Below are 18654 nucleotides of genomic sequence, written 5' to 3'. Positions count from 1 at the left end.
CTCACCTGTTGACATCTAGTAAGCAAAAGACTGAGATTGCAGATATAAGCAGCAAATGGGCTTCCTCTACAGAGTGCCTGGGCTTTCATTCAGAGACAGGATGATGAGTTCAGCCATTCTTAAAGTCTTTAACGTGTTACATTGAGTGCTTTGATGTAGCAGTGTGACTCCATTTAGGAAGGAAAAGATTTAAAACTCATTCCTAAGTAAAACTATTTTTGTTCGTATTGGTTGTACACACTGACGGTCACTAAAGTGTCTCTGAAATCAATGTTAATATCTACAACACAAACGTGACCAAGGTGATGCACACACACACACACACACACACACACACACACACACACACACACACACACACACACACACACACACACACACACACACACACACACACACACACACACAACCTCAGCAGCAGCTTTTTTTCTCTCTGCACTATACTGCACTGTACTGGGTACTGGGCCAGCAGGTGGATGTCAACAGAAAGCAGGTGGAGAGGGGGCAGGCAGGCTGGGTGCAAGTCGCTGACATCAGAGGCTCCAGGTGGTAGAGAGGCGGAGGACCAAAACCAATACTTTTGGCAATATAGTGTACTCCTATTAAGTAATCTTCCAGTAACTTTTGTCTTTTGGATAGATGAAGTCTACGACCCTGGTTTATACAGGCTAATTCTTGTCATCAATACAGTCCTCTGCAATTGCACTGGACATGTGCAGTGGTCAGAAGGGAGCCATCTAATGGTACTGAAAGCACATAATGAACACCCCACAGACATGGACCGACCAGTTACAGATCCAAACAGGCATGTTTGGGGGTTTTTAGGAAAAACTTTGTAACTTTTCTGCATTGATATGGAATTGAAAAGGGGAACTAGAAGTCCACATTGCCTGGGGCTAGAATAATAGTAGCCATAGTACCCTGGTTAAAAAACATGGTTAAGAACATTTTTGAAGGCTCGTCCAGCTCCATGTCCATGGGTTGATGAACGCCTCTCCTGTACTCAAAGCCTTCTCTGTTAGTGAATCAGGTACAAACGGGTCTTTTCCTGGTACAGGTGGCACCCCTCCTGTTTCTGACCTCTCTTATCTCTTTTTCGCTACTATCTCCTCAACTCAGCTTGACTCAACTTAATTTTTAGGATTGACCAGTTGTTGGCGTCACTTAATTAGTCATAAAAGCAACTCCCTCACAAAAATCAAAACCGTCATTTTTGAAGCTCGAAAGCAAGTGCTGCACACAAACACAAACACAAACACTATGGTCCCCGAGTCTGAAAGAAAGCCGTAGACAAAGCAGCAGACCATTGTTGTATTTTCTTTGTGCGTCATACAAATGATGTCACAGACTTTCGGACTTATTACCATAGCGACCCCATGCACATTGAGGTGGTACTCAATTGTATTGGAGATTATGTATCAGAATTTCAGGAGCGGGACCACACCTCCAAACACGCTCCCTCCGGCTGTCATCTATATAGGTCCCCCCAGTTCTGCAAGCTGGTCATTCTCGTTTACATGCCCCACCCTCCCTCCTTGTTCTCCATTCTTTAACTTCTTCACTCCTATTTAGTACGTGGGGATCTGCCAGGCCCGGGAGCCGTCGTCAGTCCCCTTCGAGGCCTTCCCCAAACCGCAGCTCAGTTCATGTCCAAGCATTCACCTTTACCTACTAAAACGCTGTCAAACCTAAAATGAGGACGTGGGCCCAGCTAGTGAAATCAAAAACAACCAAAACCAAGTAGAGTCGAGTCAAGCAGGTATTAGTGGGAAAGAGGTTGAGACTGTTCCCGTGGACAGTGCGCTTGAGATCTCACAATACTGTGATGATCCACAACACAGCTTACACCATATTTCTCAGTGGAAATCAGTCAGTGTTTGAGAAAGAAGAGAAATATAACAGCCTTTCATTCCCAATGTGTGGTGTCGTAAACACTTCCTGCTGCTTTTGTCCTTTGTCATCTTTCTGGTTACATACTTTTACTACAATCATGTTACTTTTGTCAAAATATAGAAATGTAACATTGTCAAAGATGGAGTTCTGCTTTGTCAATGTATGTGGATTTGTGACCCTTCTTCTCCTATTACCCAACTAACATTAATCATCTAGGTAAACATTAGTAAAGCAAATGTTATAATTACATAGTGCAATGGCAACAACAGCTTGTCAGCTTCTTTAAATCTGAGCCTGGTAATGATGTGTTCTGATGTTAATACTTTAGATTTGTCCATTATTGGAAGATCAGCTGCTTCGGTTTTGTGTAGGTCGGTATTTGTCAAGTATAATTTTTTCCAAATCTCAAATACTTGTTAACTAAACATTTATGAAGCAAAATGTACATATAATAAATAATTGTTTGGCCAACCTTGCTTAACCAGTAGTGAGGGTTAGGGGCCCAGATGCCAAATGGGATTAGACTTACACCCATGGAAGCGGAAAAAGAATTGGATTATTAGGATTTTCCGAGCCTGTCAGTATCACAGTTTCTCTCTCATGGCTTGGGGGAACTCTTTTGATGACGTTAGATGTCAGAGCAAATGTTGATGAATAGTTACCTACGTCACAACTACTATGGGTTTTCTCCCAGTGGGCTGACTATTCCTTTGCATGGGTACACAGACGATCTATCACTGGCTCTGTCTGCTTTATCTTTCCGAGCCCTGCAATAAGCCCTACATGAGCAGTGTTCTGACGCACCACATGTCGCATGATATCAAGCCTCCACTGATGTATTGTTCACTAACAGTGACAATGTTACCAGCACAAGCATAGACTGAAGAAAGTTTCATATTATCCATGCACACAGACACGTTTGTGTGCATGTGTTTTGTTATTGGGGGCTAAAAGGATGTGCAAGAGAGTGTCAGCATTTATGTCAGAGGTCACAAAGACAAAATACTGCAAGTACATAATAATCAGTCCAATCTGATAAAAACTGCTTCAAAGGTTAGGCACCATTCCCCCAAAATAAGGTTAAAAAGTCAATTCAGTTTTATTCAGTTTTATTTATACACATCATATTTCTATGTATCTGCAAAGTTTCAAAACATTACTGCTTCATTCAGGAGCAGTGCTTCTGCGTGACCATGCTAACTGGATAAGTCAAAAAGAAACAAAGCTGGAGTTACAGTCAGGGGACAAACAATGATCTGAACCCCAGCTGATGTCGTGCGTTTGCCCACTAACAAAGAAATGATCCGTCTATAATTTCAGTGGTAGGTTTGTTTCGACAGTGACAGATAGGACAATAACCAAAAACTCCAGAACAATGTATTTAAATATTTAAATATTTCTAACTTTAGAGATGTTGCACAAATGGAAGAAAGCAGTCTTACATATTTGTTTAATATGTGCGTTGAAGGACATGTCCTGGTCAAAAATGACTCCAAGGTTTCTCACAGTGTTACTGGAGGCCAAGGTAATGCCATCCACAGTAAGAATCTGCTTAGATACCATATTTCTAAGATTTTCAGGGCCGAGTACAATAACCTCAGTTTGATCTGAATTAAGAAGCAGAAAGTTAGCGGCCATCCAGGTCTTTATGTCTTTAAGACATTCCTGCAGTTTAACTAATTGGTGTGTGTTACCTGGCTTCATGGATAGATAGAGCTGCGTGTCATCTGCATAGCAGTGAAAATTTATGCTATGTCTTCTAATGATGCTGCCTAAGGAAGCATGTATAATGTAAACAGAATTGGTCCTAGCTGAACCCTGTGGAACACCATAATTGACCTTAGTGTGTGAAGAGGACTCTCCATTTACATGTACAAATTGGAGTCTATTAGATAGATATGATACAAACCACTGCAGTGCAGTACCTGTAATACCTACAGCATGTTCTAATCGCTCTAATAGGATATTATGGTCAACGGTATCGAGTATAATATAGTATAATATCTAAACATTTACATATACCATAACAACTATTAGTTACATATTCAGTTTAGTTCAATTCAGTTTGATTTATATAGCATAACATCACAAAAGCATTTGCTTCAAGGTACTTTATATGGTAAGATAAAGACCTCTACAATAATACAGAGAAAACAGTCATGATCCCCTATCTACAATGGGAAGCAAAAACTCCCTTTTAATAGGAACAAGCCTCTAGAAGAACCAGGCTCAGGGAGGGGCGGGGCCATCTGCCATGATGGGTTGGAAATCTGAGACAGAAGAAGAAGAGCAAGAAAAGGAGCCATCATGAAAGGACAGGCCCCACACAGCATGCACCACTGGCAGATAAAAGAAGTGGCTTATTTTTAAAAGTTGCACCAATGGCTACACAAAGCTGCACTGAAAGACAGCACAGGCATTAATCATGGCAGCACACGGACAAGCTAACTGATAGAGGCTACCAGGAAAGACCCCAGGTGCATGCTGTGCAAAGATGCCCCTGAGACAATCCAGCACATAACAGCAGGGTGTAAGATGCTAGCAGGCAGGGCATACATGGAACGCTGAGCCAAAGTCCTTGGCATAGTATACAGCAGGGGTGGGTCTAAAAAATCGATTTTCCGATTAAAATCGATTTTAACTTGAATAAAGCGATTTATTAAATCCTGAATCAATTTTTAAATATAAATGTATTTTGCCAGAAACGCCAGAAACTCAGGTTAAAGCTCAAAAAACTGTTTCAACAACCGACAAACAACTAAAACAGCAAATGAGAGCAGGTAAACGGATTCCACACAATGATGTAAACATAAAGCGTGGATCGTTCACCCCACAGCACGTACACGGACACGTTGTTGGGACCGAAAGCCGACATCTCACAGATTCTGAAGCTGCAGGTTTCATCACTCTCTGACCAAAATTGACTGAACCAGCAGCAAAAGAAGGCAAAGTTTTATAAACATCGTGATGAAATCCCTCCGACTTTGGTAGTTTTGCTTCAACCACAATAAAATCACACTTCCTGCACAGCTCTCTGTCTCTGTGTGTGCTTTAAGAACAGTTTCTCATCTCAAATCTCTGTTTCCTGCATTATTATCTTGCTCATTACGCACCAGTCTACTGCTGTCTCAGCACTGTCAGCCTCTGTTTTGGTTTTTTGGTTTTTTCAAAAATGGCCTCTGACAAGAAAGCCTCATTTCTGCTGTTCAATACCAAAGAAATTAAAATCTTAACTTTTTAAAATGATGCCAAATGACAAACTCTCAGCTGTGTCTGTAATCAAACCTCTGTGACTTTGCTCTGCTTCACTTCAGCAGCATCAGGTCATGTTCAGATGATGATTCATGGTTTTCTTCAGTTTTTGAGCTGCTGCTGAATATTTTTAAGGCGGTTAGAGCCGTAGTATACAGGAACATCAGTGCCCAGTGTGGCTCAGAAGTCTGAATGTGTCTATCAGATGTCTTTGTTTATTATTTACTGTGTTTCTGTGTGCTTGCGTGTTCCTCTTTGTTTTCTGTCACAATGTATTTTATTGATATCCCAGTTTGTGTTCTTCTACGGCATCTATGACTCACAGGCAAATATGACAGCAGGTGGTGCGTGATGTAATATGGGGCACATATAAGTGTGTTCTCTGTCTGCTGACTCTACCTGAGGACAAAGCAAAATAAGGAAACACGTAACTTGCAAACTGGACCCCCGCTGGGTTTTGAGGTGTTTCAAGATGTCTAAATATGCATACTGAAAATGTTTACCCAGCTTTAGAGAGTGCAGCAACTCAGGTATTGTCTTTATGACAAATCTGTGATTACTGAAGATTTTATAACCAGTTTTTATTCATAGTAACTAAACATTCAGTTGGATAAGCACAACACAATAGTTGTGTACTTCTATGACTGGTAGATAGAGTATGTCATCACCAAGGTCCAAGCTCCCGCTTCTTCTGTATGGGATCCTCCTGTGCAGCTCCTCCGCTCCGCTTCCAGTTATCAGCCGGACGAGACAAACGGTACGAAGTGCTGGATCACTGGTTTCACCCAGCAGCAACGTCTGGGACAAGAGGGAAGTGACAGCGAAAGACGGAGAATACCTGCTGGGCATAAAGAGACTGAGAAGGCTTTACTGTAACGTGGGCATTGGTTTCCACATTCAGGTCTTACCCAATGGGAAGATCACAGGCGTGCACAATGAAAACAGATACAGTAAGTAATTTTTCCTTTCCCTGATTCATCAACTTTATCATTTTTTTGCTAAGAAAAGAACAACCATAAAGACCCAACTATCTCAAAAGTCAAAGCTTGGTCGAGTGATTTCTTTGTGGAATGAGGAGACTGCATGTCGCATGTTGCATGCAAATATACATCCTGTTTGATTTTTCTTTCTGCAATATTCTTCTGTTTTGTGTATCTACATCAAAAGATAAGAAATCATGCAGTTGCATGATGTTAATAAATAGCTAAAAAGAATTCCTGCTGAGACTCAGAAAAGTCAGGTTTGCCGTAAACTCGAAAACAATTTTAATGGCCAGCAGGGGGCGACTTTTCTGCAAGAAGTCTAATTATGTTGTCTATAAATATCATCGGAATCACTGACACGTGTTATTTAATAAATGTTTGTAAATTATTCTCCAATAAGAAGGAAATTGTTTCTCAGTCTGTCAGTCAGATCAGCACATCGGCTAAAGGAATATGAAACGAACCCAGAAGTCGATGTGATTTCATGTACAAATGGTCCCAGAACACTTTAGTGTGACTGAGTTACTGTCACACTTACTGTTAACAAAATACTGAACCCTAAAATGAATCTGTGTGTGTACATTAATGCCTGTGTTATTGGGCGAGTGTAGCTTGCACTGAAAAGCACTCTGAGTTCTCAGTTAAAGTAGAAAAGTTCTTTATAAGCAGTTTGTGCACTCGCCTCCAGATGTTGTCTCACGGGTTGTTTGGACTAATATCTGGTCCTGTTCTACAGAACAGAGCAGAACCTTTAGCCCAGTCTCCACTTATATCATCCCGGAGCCCCATTTATAAACCAGGCTTATAATTAGTTTTGAATTCAGATATCTTTGCAGTAAACTGTGTGTAAATAGATGTTTATAAAACTTGATCTTATCTCAAATGCAAAGTGATTTTCCTGCTAGGTTGGCGCTGCTGTTTGGAACACAGTTACAGGTTGACACATACAGGGAGTGCAGAATTATTAGGCAAGTTGTATTTTTGAGGAATAATTTTATTATTGAACAACAACCATGTTCTCAATGAACCCAAAAAACTCATTAATATCAAAGCTGAATGTTTTTGGAAGTAGTTTTTAGTTTGTGTTTAGTTTTAGCTATTTTAGGGGATATCTGTGTGTGCAGGTGACTATTACTGTGCATAATTATTAGGCAACAACAAAAACAAATATATACCCATTTCAATTATTTATTCTTACCAGTGAAACCAATATAACATCTCCACATTCACAAATATACATTTCTGACATTCAAAACAAAACAAAACAAATCAGCGACCAATATAGCCACCTTTCTTTGCAAGGACACTCAAAAGCCTGCCATCCATGGATTCTGTCAGTGTTTTGATCTGTTCACCATCAACATTGCGTGCAGCAGCAACCACAGCCTCCCAGACACTGTTCAGAGAGGTGTACTGTTTTCCCTCCTTGTAAATCTCACATTTGATGATGGACCACAGGTTCTCAATGGGGTTCAGATCAGGTGAACAAGGAGGCCATGTCATTAGTTTTTCTTCTTTTATACCCTTTCTTGCCAGCCACGCTGTGGAGTACTTGGACGGCGTGTGATGGAGCATTGTCCTGCATGAAAATCATGTTTTTCTTGAAGGATGCAGACTTCTTCCTGTACCACTGCTTGAAGAAGGTGTCTTCCAGAAACTGGCAGTAGGACTGGGAGTTGAGCTTGACTCCATCCTCAACCCGAAAAGGCCCCACAAGCTCATCTTTGATGATACCAGCCCAAACCAGTACTCCACCTCCACCTTGCTGGCGTCTGAGTGGGACTGGAGCTCTCTGCCCTTTACCAATCCAGCCACGGGCCCATCCATCTGGCCCATCAAGACTCACTCTCATTTCATCAGTCCATAAAACCTTAGAAAAATCAGTCTTGAGATATTTCTTGGCCCAGTCTTCACGTTTCAGCTTGTGTGTCTTGTTCAGTGGTGGTCGTCTTTCAGCCTTTTCTTACCTTGGCCATGTCTCTGAGTATTGCACACCTTGTGCTTTTGGGCACTCAGTGATGTTGCAGCTCTGAAATATGGCCAAACTGGTGGCAAGTGGCATCTTGGCAGCTGCACGCTTGACTTTTCTCAGTTCATGGACAGTTATTTTGCGCCTTGGTTTTTCCACACGCTTCTTGCGACTCTGTTGACTATTTTGAATGAAACGCTTGATTGTTCGATGATCACGCTTCAGAAGCTTTGCAATTTTAAGACTGCTGCATCCCTCTGCAAGATATCTCACTATTTTTGACTTTTCTGAGCCTGTCAAGTCCTTCTTTTGACCCATTTTGCCAAAGGAAAGGAAGTTGCCTAATAATTATGCACACCTGATATAGGGTGTTGATGTCATTAGACCACACCCCTTCTCATTACAGAGATGCACATCACCTAATATGCTTAATTGGTAGTAGGCTTTCGAGCCTATACAGCTTGGAGTAAGACAACATGCATGAAGAGGATGATGTGGACAAAATACTCATTTGCCTAATAATTCTGCACTCCCTGTATACAAACACATGCACGAGATGGAGTTTATGGAGAAGTGTCTCCTTAGCCTTCATGATGCGAGAGGCCAGTGCTACAGGCCTGCAGTCATTTAGTGCCCCTGGATGGTTCTTCTTAGGCACTGGGACCAGCCACATCATTTTCCATAGCACTGGGAGTCTCTGGAGCTGCTATGGAGGCTGACGCTGCAGAGGTGATAGAGTACTCCACACTTAGCTAACACAGGCCTTCAGCGCTGATGCTGTTTATGTGAACAAACTGAAATCAGATCATCAAGATTCAAATCAAAATAATAAAGTGCATATCTGTTTTTGTGTCGTGGAAATGGAGAAATATTTTAATAAGAATGGGCCTTTAGTGTACGTGTGTCTGGTTTAACTCCATTAGTCAATCTGCCTATTTGTCACAAACACAAACTTTCAAAAGAAGGCAGGCAACGTGCCAGGCTCCAACCCGAAAACAGAAAGATTGTATTAAAGTATGGTAGTTGTTTTCTATGTTGTTCTATGGGTTTTTCAAGTTTCATTATATGACATGAACCATTTCACTAAGAAACATAAACATAAACATACAGGAGCTGTCCTAAACTTCTGGAGATATGCAGCACCTGATGACTTTACTAAGCATTAGTAATTTGTCTTTTTCATGTTTCACTCCAGCCCTGCTAGAAATTTCTCCAGTGGAGAGAGGAGTGGTGACTCTCTATGGGGTGAGAAGCGGACTCTTTGTTGCTATGAATGACAAAGGGAAGCTCTATGGCTCGGTAAGAACCTTTAACTACTGTCATTGCTGTTGCACACGGGGGCTTGTGATGCATGCCGTGAGCTGGTCCAGAGCATTACTTTACCCTACTGCCTACTGGTGTTGGCCAGAGGGGCCGATGGTGCGATATGGCAGCCTCGCCTCTGTCAGTCTGCCCCAGCTTGCCTCCACCAGTGTATGAATGTGAGCGTGAATGAATAGTGGCATTGTAAAGCGCTTTGGGTGCCTTGAAAAGCGCTATATAAATCCAATCCATTATTATTATTACACCCGTATGTTCATGCTGTAACCCTCCACCAGCCACTGTTCACTCACATTTGTAATAAATTTAATAAGGGGAAATATTTTTGAAACGAGTGGCATCATGCTAAATGCTACAGTCTTCATGTTATCTTTTAAGCTTTAAACGGGCATAAATAGTTTACTTTCTCAGTCTTAAGTTATGGTTTAAGTGGCAGAACGAAATGACTGCTGGATGGTGATGGTGGTCAGCAGTGTCACTCAGTGAGAGCACTACAAATATGAAGCTTGAAATGAGCAACTTCTAATGAGGTATACGTCCACACACACACACACACACACACACACACACTCACAGACATACACTCACACACACACACACACACTCACAGACATACACTCACACACACACACACACACACACACACACACACACACACATACACACACACACACACACAGACACACACACACACACACACACACACACACACACACACACACACACAGACACACACACACAGACAGACACACACACACACACACACACACACACACACACTCACAGACATACACACACACACACACACACACACACACACACACACACACACACACACACACACACACACACACAGACAGACACACACACACACACACACACACACACACACACACACAGACACACACACACACACACACACACACACACACACACACACACACACACACACACACACACACACACACACACACACTCACAGACATACACACACACACACACAGACACACACACACACACACACTCACAGACATATACACACACACACATACATACACACACACACACACACACACACAGACACACACACTCACAGACATACACACACACAGACAGACATACACACACACACACACACACACACACACACACACACACACACATACACACACACACACACACACACACACACACATACACACACACACACACACACACACACACACACACACAGACACACACACACACACACACACACACACACACACACACACACACACACACACACACACACACACACACACACACACACACACACACACACACACACACACACAGACATACACACACACACACACACACACACACACACACACACACACACACACACACACACACACACACACACACACACACACACACACACACACACACACACACACACACACACACACACACACACACACACACACACACACACACACACACACACACACACACACACACACACACACACACACACACACACACACACACACACACACACACACACACACACACACACACACACACACACACACACACACACACACACACACACACACACACACACACACACACACACACACACACACACACACACACACACACACACACACACACACACACACACACACACACACACACACACACACACACACACACACACACACACACACACACACACACAGACACACACACACATCTGCATTTGTATTTGTTGCAGTTTCAAAAAAGTTTTGGGGGAAAGTAAAAACAAATTCAAACAAATGATGCAAACTGTGATTTACTGAAGTTTGTAGAATGCAGTTTGTGTTAAATTGTGCTGAAGTTGGTCTGTGGTTGTGATAGTCGCTCTTAGGGTTAATAATTTATCTGGAATACCAAATTCAGTTAAATCTAAAATCTTAAAATTAAAGTTAGTTAGTAACACACCTAATCATCAGCTGCTGTCCTGTATGTACACATTTATACAGATACAGACTTGCATGCACAACTAAAGATTGCTTTAAACAGTCATGTCCCAATGTGCATATGACTGAACTTTCAAAACAAACCAAACACAGGAAAATAATACTCCAAAAAGCTGCTTCAGTCAATAAATAAGCTGTGAGGCTGCTATCAGAAATAAAGAAATAAACTGCAGTGCTCACACACTGTGCAGAAGCAGAAACCTGACACATGCCAGAGGACAGAAACAGGACACCGTGGGGTGCAGCTGATCTGGAAACACACACAGCAGTTCACAGGGACATGTTTCTGCAGGGTTTGTGGTGGACATGCACAAATATATTTTATTTACTTGTCTTACGGATGTTTCTATTCTTTACTGTTTTTGTTCGATGCTGAAGGCGTGCATGTAGACATTATCACATCAGATTGATTTTTGAAATCCAACGTAGAAGGGTCAGTTTTAGACATTTGTCACCATAGTGTGGCCATAGTTAGAAGATATGGTGAGACTGCTTGACTACAAACTAGCTGTGGGAAAGCATTTGCCTCTCTCCTGATTTCATACTTTTTACATTTTTTTATTTCATTTCTTAAAGGAAAATGATGTCATGTGTGAAAAACAAACTGTCCTCCAAATCTAATAAGCGTTTGTGCCATAATAACTCCCAAGCTTGTTCTAAGTACTTTTGTGACATCATCAATGACTCCTTGATACACTATGGAGTGATTCTGATTCTGACTTTGGGTCTTCTTCCTTGGCAAATCCAAACTTGTATTATGTACAGTTGTTTGAGCTGATGATCTTGGAATCTACAGCTGTTTAGAAATGGCTCCAAAAGCTCTTCCCAACTCGTGTAAATCTTCAAATCTATGTCTTACCGATTCACACTATAACCAGGGTTTGCCTCTTATCTGTATTTAATTTTATTTAATGTAATAACGGTACAGTACTCTGTTTTTGGTAACCATTGTCCTTGATGTAAATATGTAAAAATTGTGTATGTGTCCTGTTCTGTGTCTTGTGTACTGTTTGTTTGTATATGTGTCTTTCTTGCTGCTGTTACACCCAAATTTCCCCTTGTGGGACAATTAAAGGATTATTCTGTTCTTAGATCGTCACAGAGTTCCTTGGGACCAATCCACTGAGAAACTACCAGTTCTACTCAGTTGTGATGACTAACGAGATGTAAATAGGCTTTGGCGTTGTCAAATTAAAAGACACTGTAGAAACCTATTAAAAGAGTTAAGTGAATGTATATATACAGTTGAGTCAGTATTTTGACCCGTGTGAAGTAGTGAAAATCCAAAATCAGTTCAAACTTGTTCTTGTCTTTTAAAATCATCAAAATAGAATGCTGTACAGTCGTTCCTCCCTGTAAAAGAATAATTTACTCTCACTCTGATATTGATGCCCTTAATGAAACCTCAGCTGTACACGGACACTGAGGAATTCTTACATCCAGCCTGGTGGTCCTGTGGGAGCTGCTACATCAGTATGAATGCACAGAAACAGAAGCACACAGACTAAATGCTGACATGTAAAATCTTTCATGTTTCTAACGTTTCACCTTCCTCTTCCTCTCAGGGACACTACAACGATGAATGCAAGTTCAAGGAGAATATCCTGGCCAACAACTACAACGCCTATGAGTCAGCTGCGTACCCTGGCATGTACATTGGCCTCAGTAAAATGGGCAAAAGCAAAAGAGGCAACCGGGTAACACCCAAAATGACCATGACACACTTCCTCCCCAGAATATGAATTACGATGTGAAAATGCTCAACAGTGTAGACTGAAGTGAAGGGCTCATACTTCATTTTGTGTTATCCATACTACAGTGACTGATGCTGCAAACTGAGACGCAGTTTAAAGACCAGAGCAAACGCTGTGAGATTAACTGTGAACTCAGTCTCAAATACACTGATCACCTGAATTGACCTTGAAACTACCAGATATAGTGACAAGTCATGAAGTTCATCCTAATGAATAAATTAAATTGTTTTAACTCCTTTTTTTGATATGTTCATGTATAAATGAATGACAATTAGAGTTATTGAGGAGGATGACTAAGTTATGACAGTTGGTCATGAATCACTCTGTGTAAAGCATCACTGACATTAAAAGTTTGAACATTTAAAGTTTGGTGCAACTGAAAATTCCCCAGTTTGTGCTCATAAAACATGAAACCAAAACTGGGCTCTTCTCCTTTGGAAACTCCACCATACTACACCACACAACATACTGCATGCATACTACACCAGTGGTTCCTCCCAGTCTGGATGTGTGTGGAAGAGACGTGAACCACGGCAAACGTTGCTGATTGCTGGTTAGCACGTCTGATCTTTGCACTTAACTAGTATTTGTTTTAGGGTTGTTTTTTTTTTTTTAAATATTATAACACGCTACTGGTAAATATTGGCTGTATATTGATTGTAATGTAAACTGCAATTTGGTTAAACTGGCGCATTCCCCTTGAAATGTATTTATTCTATATATTCTAAAGTGTTAGATTTATCACACATTGTTTATCTTATTATTCATAGAGTTAAGCTTTGTGTGAATAAATGCGCATCTCATTTTTAAATATGTCTATGGTCTCATTATAAATATTTAATTAGTCAAACCTAATCTATCATCTGTAGTAGAGTAGCTCGATTGAAACCACTTGAATAAAAAACATGCCGAGCTGGTTCGAATTTGAAAACCAAAGCACGAAGAGCACGAGAGGATTGTGTGTTTGATTGTGTCGAAAGTGAAGGCTTCAGCTCAGGATTCCAACACGTCAATAGTACATGAGTGGGAAAGCACACTGGTGGCAGCAGCAGCAACATGCTGACGATGTTTACCTGCTGCAAGAGTGACGATGAATGTGAGAAGGAGACATGCAGCTGGTTCATGTACGGTTGACAGGCTGGTTTGACAGATTGGTAGGCATGCACCAAAGCAGGAACCAGTAACAAGGATTAGTGGAACAACTGGAACAGTGTGTTTGACTTACCAGGAATAATGGCTGATAAACACCTAAGTAGGATTTGGGACATATTAGGCCTGAGCATGAATGCCTTTCTCTCCACATTCCCTCGTTGACCTTTGCTCGAACTACATTTAAGTCCTCAGCTCCTCTCTCTTTTTACACCCACACAGGTTTTTAAAAAGGACTCTTGCAGGCAGAGTTTGGGGCCAACCTGCTATGTTATGGTGAGCTGCTCCAAATCATGGGTGGGACAAAAACTGGAGGTTAGTGCAGCTGACAGAAGCTGAGAACAGTAACCCATCCCTGTTCATGCACAGCACTGGAGTTTCTTCTCTCTTTGACATGACTGCACAAGCCCCAAGACCCTACAATATGTAAAAGAAACCAAAACAATCACACAACCTGCAGTGAACAAGCACCTGGTGACCCTGGGATGGGTAAAGCTCCCCTTTAACAGGAAGAAACCTTCAACCGAATCAAGCTCAGGGAGCAGTGTCCATCTTTCACAACTAGTTGTGGGTGATGATAAAGAGCAGAGAGCATATAATAGTGCAAACTGGTGACTAGCTACAGAGTTATGGTTATAATACTATGAGCACATTAGCAGAGCAAAGGTGGAGGACGAGCATTAACATTTTCATCTCTTAATAAAACTGTGAGGGTCACAAATAGGCAGAGACAATGGGCCAAACTTCACTCAAGAGCACGTCCGTGATCATCCATCCACAGCACAAGGTTAATCGGTTAATATACTATAATACTGCATCAGGGTCCTTTTCTAAACCATTTAAATGTTTGGTGTCTGTTCAAACTGTGGGCTCCTGAGCTTAGAGACACAATGCACATGAATAACACTAATAAGAGTCCAAAGAGGCCTGCAATAATCAAAGATTATTTTTAGGAGCTTGTTTCTATTAAATAAAAAGATCCAAAACATTTCAATACTTTAAATGAATGGAGTAGGAGCTTGGACCCACTAGGTGGCAGCAGTGTAAAGGACAGAGTGTTTACTTTGGTATCCTGATGGAAAGCCGCTGATTGATTTATCACACAGTCAAACTGATTTGATTCAATCTTCAGACTGATGGACAGTGTCAGAGCTAAATGCACTGAGTGATCTGGAACAAACATACAGAACAAAGCTCTGATATGCAGCAGTCACATTACAAACTAACTGTATTACTGCCAAAGGAAACTCATTAATTCACAGGTTGAACAGTTTTTTGTAACATTTCTTTCTTGCAGCACCAAAGTTTCTGTGGTGGAGAGCAACGAACAAAAGGCCACTTAAGGGAATTTTGTGTTATTTCCAACTCGCTGGCCAGACTTTATTTATCATTTAAATCCTAAATCCACCTTTAAAAACTCAAAAAGATAAAAACATGAGAACCAACAACTGCACGTGTTAAACTGTGGCCTCCTGAATCCTCCCGGATTCATTAAAACTCGATTTTAGTCCAAAATGAAGTCATGTATTTTTAATACTTTTTAAAAGTTCTTTAATTTTTTATTTTTCTTCAATTGTTGGTTGACAGTTCAGCATGGTGACATTATCCTCTCAAACATTCGAATATCTTCAATGATAGGAATTTCCACAGAGCTTAAATAAACGAACTGATTCCTACACAGCAGTTTTCTACACTCAAAGCTCTCCACACAACATCCCACATTCACCCACTCATACAAACACTTTTTTCTACACAGAACTGTAATCTAACATTCACACTCATTCATCAGAGAGCAGCTTATCTGCAAACTGTAGACCGGAGCAACAGGGACCAAACTCCAACTCTCCTGAACTACAGCCACCCCCAAGTGTGGCCAAACACTCGGCACTCCCTGGTATGGGATGTTCTCATGAAACACTGGCCTCCTGCACTGTGTGTAATCTTTGGGTGGTTCAAAATGAGTGTTGCTGTGAAGTTTAGCTACTTCCCATCTATAAATGATGAAGAAACTTTTCTTGGTTCATTGTTTTTGTCAGGATTTTGGAATATCTTCCTTTTACCTTCAGCTCATGAGTGGCTCAGTGCAAAATGTGGCTACCAGGATATAGAAGTGCTGTGTTTGAATCTTTGCTGCCATTTTTAGACTTGATGTTTGACAACCTTGCGCTCCAACTCACACGTTGTAGAAGAAACTGCATCACTGCTCTCTGATTTTTCCTCTTAATAAATCCATTACACTTATTTTCCTTCTCTTTTAAATTTCTGTGGAAGAGAGACAGAGATTAATAACAGATATGATTCGATGCAGAGAGGTCTATTAGCACATAGTGAGTGAGAAAGGTGACTGGAAGGGAAAAACTCAATGCATCATGGGAATCCCCAGCAGCCTACGTCTATTGCAGCATAACTAAGGGAGGATTCAGGGTCACCTGGCCCAGCCCTAACTATATGCTTTAGCAAAAAGGAAAGTTTGAAGCCTAATCTTGAAAGTAGAGATAGTGTCTGTCTCCTGAATCCAAACTGGAAGCTGGTTCCACAGAAGAGGGGCCTGAAAACTGAAGGCTCTGCCTCCCATTCTACTTTTAAATACTCTAGGAACAACAAGTAGGCCTGCAGTGTGAGAGCGAAGTGCTCTAATAGGGTGATATGGTACTACAAGGTCATTAAGATAAGATGGGGCCTGATTATTTAAGACCTTGTATGTGAGGAGCAGGATTTTGAATTCTGGATTTAACAGGAAGCCAATGAAGGGAAGCCAAAACAGGAGAAATCTGCTCTCTCTTTCTAGTCCCTGTCAGGACTCTTGCTGCAGCATTTTGGATTAACTGAAGGCTTTTCAGGGAGTTTTTAGGACATCCTGATAATAATGAATTACAGTAGTCCAGCCTGGAAGTAAGAAATGCATGAACTAGTTTGTTAGTCATATCATTAGTGATGGACTAAATGTGTGTTTTAATACTGGAACAACATTTGCTTGAAGTTGTCACTTTATGTAATACTTCATATACACACATAACACAATAAGTGAGGCTGTCTTGACTGCAGTGAAACAGAGTCTGTGCCTTTTTCTATAACCTGCTAGTATCGTTTTGAGGCCATAGGAGGGTTTTGTCTTGGTGCAGACTGTTATTAAATCTGGCCCTAGATATCATGATGATCGCTCTGAGCATTCATTTTGTCTTCTTGCACAAAATAGCCCACACTAAGTGAATATTTTACATCCTGTCTTGGAGAAAAACAGCAAGAAAAAACCCAGAACGGTGCAGCATTCTGCTAGCACTACACCTCTGGTTGTGTTATAGACACACACAAAACAACTGTTACTTTGTAACAGTACTTTTTGAACACTGTGTAAATGTTTTGAACCACCTTGACTTCTTTATACGGTATGACCATCTTTCTTCAGCAACTCAGTAACTCTTTTAGTCAAGCTTTCTTGTAGCTTCTCCAAGTCATCTTCAGGAATAGTTTGCTTGAAAGCTGCTCTTTGGATGTTGGCTTTTCAATCTGGTCAAAATGATCCCAAACTGCTTCTATAATGTTGTCCAGGCCGACAGTGTTTTGACTGTGTTTTTTCTGTGTAGGCATTGGCAGTATGTTTGTCATACTGAAAAATACAGGCGGCGCCCAATGGTACCCTTTATCCTCCTGGTAGATACACCTGAAATCCTTTGTGATAAGTTAACTCTTCATACCTCGTACAAGAAAATTGGAAAACTGTCCCACGTCAGCACTAATCACAAAACACAACACAGTAAACTTTAAAGTGGATAAAAAGTGCAAAAAGAGTATGAATAATAAATTAAAGAATGAATGTTCATTGCACAGTATTACAGCCCAGGTAGTGCCGGCCTTCTACTAATCAGAAGGTTGGTGGTTCGATCCCTGCTCCCATCTACATGACAAATACCCTTGAGCAAAACACTGAACACTGTGTGTGGAGAGAGAAAGCACCTATGTAGAAAAATCATGGAAAAAGGTGTTTCGAGTGCTCAGGTAGAAAATGCACCACCAAAGTCTTGACTTCATTATTAGATGTAAACTGTGGTGGTGCACAGAGGTAAACTGGGTCCATGTGTGGGGCCTGCACTTACAGTGATGCAAATGTGTTCATAAGAGCTCCCATTTTAAACGTAGTCCCTAGGTGTAGGCTGCTGGGGGATTCCCATGATGCACTGAGTGCTTCTTCTTCACTCACTATAGATCTGTCTGCTGAATCATTAATCTTAATCTCTGGCTCTCTTCCACAGAAATTTAGAAGAGGAGGAAAATAAGTGTAATGGAAGAGAGAAGAAAAACAACGAAGAAAAACAAATACAGCG

The 18654-nt window shown here is 41.2% G+C and overlaps 1 protein-coding gene across 1 annotated transcript; it reads left to right on the top strand.

The window, feature by feature from the left end:
• Positions 1-5803: 5803 nt before the first annotated feature.
• LOC116317850 (fibroblast growth factor 4-like) lies at positions 5804-13171 on the top strand. Its single transcript, XM_031736735.1, has 3 exons — positions 5804-6095; positions 9293-9396; positions 12995-13171. Exons 1-3 carry the CDS (start codon positions 5804-5806, stop codon positions 13169-13171), a joined length of 573 nt encoding a protein of 190 aa, XP_031592595.1.
• Positions 13172-18654: the final 5483 nt, after the last annotated feature.

The sequence above is a fragment of the Oreochromis aureus genome, linkage group 2, assembly GCF_013358895.1.
Source record: "Oreochromis aureus strain Israel breed Guangdong linkage group 2, ZZ_aureus, whole genome shotgun sequence".
Lineage (NCBI taxonomy): Eukaryota > Metazoa > Chordata > Actinopteri > Cichliformes > Cichlidae > Oreochromis > Oreochromis aureus.
Note: the sequence above shows the minus strand (reverse complement) of the source record. Positions and strands in the feature narration are given on the sequence as shown.

Bases quoted from the DNA above. Each gene is read 5' to 3' on its own strand.
- LOC116317850 (XM_031736735.1), top strand. From the start codon at position 5,804: ATGTCATCACCAAGGTCCAAGCTCCCGCTTCTTCTGTATGGGATCCTC. The intron at 6,096-9,292 runs GTAAGTAATTTT...GTTTCACTCCAG, and splicing joins GCACAATGAAAACAGATACA to CCCTGCTAGAAATTTCTCCA. The intron at 9,397-12,994 runs GTAAGAACCTTT...TCTTCCTCTCAG, and splicing joins AAGGGAAGCTCTATGGCTCG to GGACACTACAACGATGAATG.